We start from the raw sequence: 6,871 nt of genomic DNA, 5'->3' as shown, positions 1-6,871 counted from the left end.
ACCCCGGCAGCTCCAGAAGTGTCTCACAAGATGGAAGACAGACAAAGTCATTGCATGTCCATTGTTTTGTTAAGCTTCACAGAGAGCCTCATTCCATATGTGCAGTGTGTCTGGGCCACACTGCATAGGTACAAGCTGAATAGGAATTGATCTGGGTGATGACATTTCAGTGAAACACATCAGAGTAGTTGAACTATGGACTAAAGCTTTAACTATATTGCTCTTAACAAAATAAAACAAACAAGCAAACAAAAAAAAAACCCACACAATCCAAAATAAGACAGTGTGTTTCTGTAAAAATCTGCATTACAAGTCCTACATACATAAAGATGGGCAGTTCATTGCTTTCAAAATATATTTGGACATCAGTTTCCACAGAGCATCCTTGAGCAACTGGTTCCTCATGCTGTAGATAACAGGGTTCACTGTTGGAGGAACCACTGAGTACAGAAACGACACCACCAGATCCAGGGATGCGGAAGAGATGGAGGGAGGCTTCAGGTAGGCAACCAAGCCAGTGCTGAGAAACAGGGAGACCACAGCCAGGTGAGGGAGGCACGTGGAGAAGGCTTTGTGCCGTCCCTGCTCAGAGGGCATCCTCAGCACAGCCCTGAAGATCTGCACATAGGACACAACAATGAAGAAAAAAACACCCAAAGGCTAAACAGACACTAAAAAGAAGTAACCCAACTTCCCTGAGGTAGGATTTTGAGCAGGACAGCTTGAGAATCTGGGGTATTTCACAGAAGAACTGATCCACAGCATTGCCTTGGCACAGAGACAGGGAAAATGTATTGGCAGTGTGCAGCAGGGAATAGAGAAGCCCCGTGCCCCAGGCAGCTGCTGCCATGGTGGCACAAGCTCTGCTGCCCAGCAGGGTCCCGTAGTGCAGGGGCTTGCAGATGGCAACGTAGCGGTCATAGGACATGACTGTGAGAATGGAATATTCTGCTGAGATGAAGAAGAGAAAGAAAAAGACCTGTGCAGCACATCCTGTGTAGGAGATGCCCCTGGTGTGCCAGAGGGCATTGGCCATGGCTTTGGGGAGAGTGGTGGAGATGCAGCCCAGGTCGAGGACAGCAAGGTTGAGGAGGAAGAAGTACATGGGGGTGTGCAGGCGGTGGTCGCAGGCTACGGCTGTGCTGATGAGGCCGTTGCCCAGGAGGGCAGCCAGGTAGATGCCCAGCAAGAGCCAGAAGTGCAGGAGCTGCAGCTGCCGCGTGTCTGCCAACGCCAGGAGGAGGAACTTGCTGATGGAGCTGCTGTTGGGCATTTGCAGTTCCTGGGCATGGAGTCCTGTTCAGAGTGCAGAAGATAATGACAAGGCAGTTCTCACAGTCACACCTCCTGCTATACTATAAAAACTTTTCTTTCTTTTAGGACCATGTTACCATGTTCATTTGCTCCATTCCCTGAAACTGATTTCATGAAGCTCAGCATTCCATAAGCAGAAGCGGCTAATAAAACTTTTTCTTTCCTCTCTTTTTCTTATTTTATCCCCACTTCCTGGATATTTTCATCTGTTTCCAAGTCACATATCCTTACGCCAAGTGCACTTAGAGCCCAGCATCCCAACCTCTGTGCCCTTCAATTTCTTTTAGAGAAAGCTTCCTATTTGAAGGATAAGTGCATTATTCATGTCTGCAGAAAACAACAATAATTTCAACTGGTTCCGTCCTTTGAGAAAGGAGACGCTGAAAGCACATTCTGTGTGACTGTATACAAAAGAAATGATTGATTAGAGTATAATTCAGGAGTCTCAGGGATGTGTTCAAAGTTGACAGCACCTTTTAGATTTCAGCCTCCAATCCTTTTTTGCTTCCCTAATGATATAACAGAAAAATCCCTGCCTTGACTCTCCTCTTGCAACCTGCCTTTGAAAACATTCTGGTGTGCAGTGTAGCTGTGATCCCCCTGCCCCAGGCAGCAGCTGTGGCAGCAGAAGGCCCCTGCCCTGCCAGGGGGCTCCTTCCCCCCACACGTCTCCCCGCAGCGCCCTGGGCAGCTCCCCAGGCAGGCTGCGTGCTGAGCCTGGCAGGCGGCAGAGTCCCTGCCCCGGCACACAGCCCCTGGGGCACAGCAGGGACCCTGCTCTGCACCACAGCCCTGGGCACCCGGCTGCACCCCTGGCTGCACAGCCTGCAGCTGTCCTGGGACACGCAGAACTGAGGGCTGTGCTCTGATGCTGCAGCACGGAAACCCTCAGCTGGAGCATATTCTTCCCCACAGTTAGGAAACATGGTGTGTCTTCAGCCTGATCTGCTATGGGTTGTCTCAAATTCAGTGATCCCTCCAGGAAAAGCAGCTGCATGGCCGGCAGCGAGAGACTTACCTTGTCAAGAGCTGTGAGCAATCCTCCTCCAATGAGCTGTCTGCCTGCTCACAGCCCATACATCCTATAATCCCTCTCTTCTTTCTGTTCTCTCCTCATGACACCTGCAGTTCATTCCCCAGCCCTGCTGTGCTGTGCAGAAGAGCTGCTCCTGAGCACAGCTGTCTCTCTGCTGCACTGCCCACTTGTAGGAGCTCCCTGTATCCCAGAAGTCTGGCCCAGATCAGCAGCAGAGGATGTCATTTTCATCCTTCCCACTCATCTCCCCTGAGCTGTCTCTGGGTCTCCATGGCCAACACCCACTGAAAGACAACAGCATTGTGACTGTACTTTGAAATCTGCTGCATTAACCACCAAATGTGCAGTGGACAGTGACCCATTCCAGACATATGGTTAGTCCTACCAGAGAGTGCTTGCTGTAACAAAAAGGGCACACAGAGAAGGACAGGGAGGTGTGGACTTCCCCTGGGCAGGGCAGTGATCCAGCTGAGGCAGTGCAGGCATCTCATCCCTAGGTGGAAAACCTGCAGCTGAGTTGGGATTCAGCTCACTGTGGACCCACAGGAGCTGGGATTCCTCTGGTTCAGTTCAGGTGTGCACAAGGAGTTGCCTGCATGTGAGCTCCTGCTCTGAGTCCTTGGTCCTTCAGCGGGGAGTCAGTTGCTCACACACAGACCCTGGGTGATGACCAAGATGCCTGGAGTGCTCCTGGATGTCTGCTCATGCTTATAAAGTGTGTGGGAATTCCCTGTGATAGACACCTCCTTCCTGAGCATCGGCTGAGAGCCAGAGAGGAGATAGAGGTATTCTTGGCCATCCTAAATGACAACAGACCCCTGCATTTAGGGCCCCCAGGTGTGCCTTTGTCCCTTCTCTACATGGAGCATGCAGAGTTATTCAGCTGTCTAAATGGATGAGCTCACAAAAGAAAAGCCAGATCTTTCCCTGTTCTCCATCTGTTGCATATTCTGAACTTCAAGGCACTGCAATGCTAACACACATCTGTATTCCTCTTCAATATCTTTATTGATGACCTGGATGGGAACATTGAGTGCACCCTCAGCAAGTTTGCAGATGACACCAAGTTGGCTAGAAATGTTCATCTGCCTGAGGGTAGCGAGACCCTACAGAGGGATCTGGATAGGTTGGATAGCTGGGCTGAAGCCAATGGGATGGGATTCAACAAGACCAAATGCCGGGTCCTGCACTTTGGCCGCAATAACCCCAGGCAACACTATAGGCTTGGGGCAGAGTGACTGGAAGACTGTGTAGAGGAAATGGACCTGGGGGTGTTGATTGATGCTAGACTGAACATGAGCCAGCAGTGTGCCCAGGTGGCCAAGAAGGCCAATGGCATCCTGGCTTGTATCAGGAATAGTGTGGCCAGCAGGAACAGGGAAGTAATTATCCCCCTGTACTCAGCACTGGTGAGGCCGCATCTCAAGTGCTGTGTCCAGTTTTGGGCCCCTCACTGTAAGAAAGACATCCAGGCCCTGGAGTGTGTCCAGAGAAGGGCAACAAAGCTGGTGAGGGGTCTGGAGCACAGGCCTTATGAAGAGCGGCTGAAGGAGCTGGGGTTGTTCAGTCTAGAGAAGAGGAGGCTCAGGGGAGACCTTATTGCTCTCTATAACTACCTGAAGGGAGGTTGTAGTGAGCTTGGGGTCGGCCTCTTCGCTCAGGTGACTAGTGATAGGACTAGGGGGAATGGCTTCAAGCTGCGCCAGGGAAGATTCAGGCTGGACATTAGGAAATACTACTTCTCTGAAAGGGTGGTCAGACACTGGAATGGGCTGCCCAGAGAGGTGGTGGAGTCACTGAGCCTGGTGGTGTTCAAAGAGCATTTGGATGTTGTGTTGAGGGACATGGTTTAGCGAGAACCATTGGTGAAGGTCGAATGGTTGGACTGGATGATCCTGTGGATCTTTTCCAACCTTCGCGATTCTATGATTCTATGTATACTGAGCTAAACAAAACACCGTAAATCCATGGACAAATGTTGTGTTAGAGTAAAATTCATCTTCTTATTCCACACACAAGGAAATAATTGTTTATTAGATTGTTTCTTTGCTTACAGCTGGCACCTTGTAGATAAGTGTATTTCTGTAACATAGCAACCTTCACTTCAGTATCCAGAAAGCTCATATTGGAATGGTCTGGAGTTCAGCAATGACCAAAGCATTCAGAAGTGAATCATTACCCGAGTTGCAGTGACACAACAGACTGGGTGTGACAGCAAGAACAGGAATTACTAAGTGGTACACAGGGGTAATTTAGGAAGTTGTTGTTAAGTATCAGAAAGTCCATGAATCATTTGTAGATACAGATAAGAAGTTTATCCCTGCTGAAATAAGTCCATGATATCACCTTCCTCACTGCATCCTTGAGCTCCTGGTTCCTCATACAGTAGATGAGGGGGTTCAGGGCTGGGGGCACCACCGAGTACAGAACAGCCATTGCCAGATCCAGGGATTGGGAGGAAAAAGAGGGGGGCCTCAGACTGGCAAAAAAGGCAGTGCTGAGAAACAGGGAGACAACGGCCAAGTGAGGGAGGCATGTGGAGAAGGCTTTGTGTCGTCCCTGCTCAGAGGGTATCTGCAGCACGGCCCTGAAGATCTGCACATAGGAGAAGAGAATGAAAACAAAACACCCAGATACTAAAGAAGCGCTGACCCCAAGAAGCCAAATTTCTCTGAGGTAGGCATCTGAGCAGGAGAGCTTGAGGATCTGGGGGATTTCACAGAAGAACTGATCCACAGCATTGCCTTGGCACAGAGGCAGGGAAAATGTATTGGCAGTGTGCAGCAGGGAAAAGAGAAGCCCAGTGCCCCAGGCAGCTGCTGCCATGGTGGCACAAGCTCTGCTGCCCAGCAGGGTCCCGTAGTGCAGGGGCTTGCAGATGGCAACGTAGCGGTCATAGGACATGACAGTGATAAGGGAATATTCTGCTGAGATGAAGAAGAGAAAGAAAAAGACCTGAGCAGCACATCCTGCGTAGGAGATGGCCCTGGTGTGCCAGAGGGCATTGGCCATGGCTTTGGGGAGAGTGGTGGAGATGCAGCCCAGGTCGAGGAGGGCGAGGTTGAGGAGGAAGAAGTACATGGGGGTGTGCAGGCGGTGGTCGCAGGCTACGGCTGTGCTGATGAGGCCGTTGCCCAGGAGGGCAGCCAGGTAGATGCCCAGCAAGAGCCAGAAGTGCAGGAGCTGCAGCTGCCGCGTGTCTGCCAACGCCAGGAGGAGGAACTCGCTGATGGAGCTGCTGTTGGGCATCTGTGGTTCCTGGCCATGGAGTCCTGTTCAGAGTGTAGTTGATAATGACAAGGCAAGGTAATTCTCTGAATCACTCATCCTGCTGTATTATAAAGTGTTTTCATTCTCTTAGGAAAATGTTCCTTTATTACCAAAACTTGAATTTAATTTCATGAAGTTCAGCATTCCTGAAGCAAAAGAAGCTTATGGAGCTTTCACTATCCTCTCATTTCTTAATCTTATCCCATCTCCCTGTATATTTTCATTTGTTTACATATCTCATTTCTTTACCCCAACTGTTCTTAGACCCCAGAAGCCCAAACTCTGTGCCCTCCAATTTCTGTGAGAGAAAGCTGTCTGTATGCAGGATTCATGCATTATTCATGTCTGCAGAAAGCAATGATGATTTCAGCTGGTTCCATCCTTTGAGAAAGGAGAGGCTGAAAGCACATTCTGTACACAGAACAAATAATTGATTTAAGAATAAATTGGGAGTCTCAGAGATGTGTTCACAGTTGACTGTCCCTTCAGTTTTCTGCCTCCAGTCCTTTTCCCTACCCTGACAACAGGAAAAGGAAAGTCCCTGCCTTGTCTCTTCTCTTACAGTGTGCATTTGGAAACATTCTGTGATGCAGTGTAGCTGTGATCCCCCTGCCCCTGGCAGCAGCTGTGGCAGCAGAAGGCCCCTGCCCTGCCCTGCCGGGGTGTTCCTTCCCCCCACACGTCTCCCCGCAGCGCCCTGGGCAGCTCCCCGGGCAGGCTGAGTGCTGAGCCTGGCAGGCCACAGAGTCCCTGCCCCGGCACACAGCCCCTGGGGCAGAGCAGGGACCCTGCTCTGCACCACAGCCCTGGGCACCCGGCTGCACCCCCGGCTGCACAGCCTGCAGCCGTCCTGGCACACGCAGACCTTAGGGCTGTGCTCCGACGCTGCAGCACTGAAGCCCTTAGTTGGAGCAGGAATTTTTCCCTGAAAAAGAAATGCAGATTGTCTGCATCCTGATCTGCTATGGTTTGTCTCAAATTTAGTGATCCCTCCAGTGAAAGAGGCTGCATTGCCCACAGCCAAGGACTTACCTTGTCCAGAGCTGTAAGCAGTACTCCTCCAGTGATCTCACAACCTGCTCACACTCATTTCCCTTCTATGCTCATGTCACCTACATATAATTCCCCCAGCCCTGCTGTTCTGTGCAGAAGTGCTGCTCCTGAGCACAGCTGTCTCTCTTCAGCACTGCCCACTTGTAGGAGCTCACTGTGTTCCAGGAGCCTGGCCCAGCTCAGCAGCAAAGGATGTCA

The 6,871-nt window shown here is 50.7% G+C and overlaps 1 protein-coding gene and 1 pseudogene across 1 annotated transcript; both read right to left on the bottom strand.

Annotated features, from left to right (window-relative positions):
• Positions 1-315: 315 nt before the first annotated feature.
• Positions 316-1,273, bottom strand: LOC121107969 (annotated as a pseudogene).
• Positions 1,274-4,639: 3,366 nt separating this feature from the next.
• LOC121107968 (olfactory receptor 14J1-like) lies at positions 4,640-5,566 on the bottom strand (the record flags this gene model as incomplete). Its single annotated transcript, XM_040654612.1, has 1 exon — positions 4,640-5,566. A coding segment is annotated over one exon (927 nt), but the record flags the coding sequence as incomplete, so codon positions are not given.
• Between the last annotated feature and the right edge of the window lie 1,305 nt (positions 5,567-6,871).

The sequence above is a fragment of the Gallus gallus genome, chromosome 33 (genome assembly GCF_016699485.2).
Source record: "Gallus gallus isolate bGalGal1 chromosome 33, bGalGal1.mat.broiler.GRCg7b, whole genome shotgun sequence".
NCBI lineage: Eukaryota > Metazoa > Chordata > Aves > Galliformes > Phasianidae > Gallus > Gallus gallus.
This window is presented reverse-complemented; position numbering and strand designations above follow the sequence as displayed.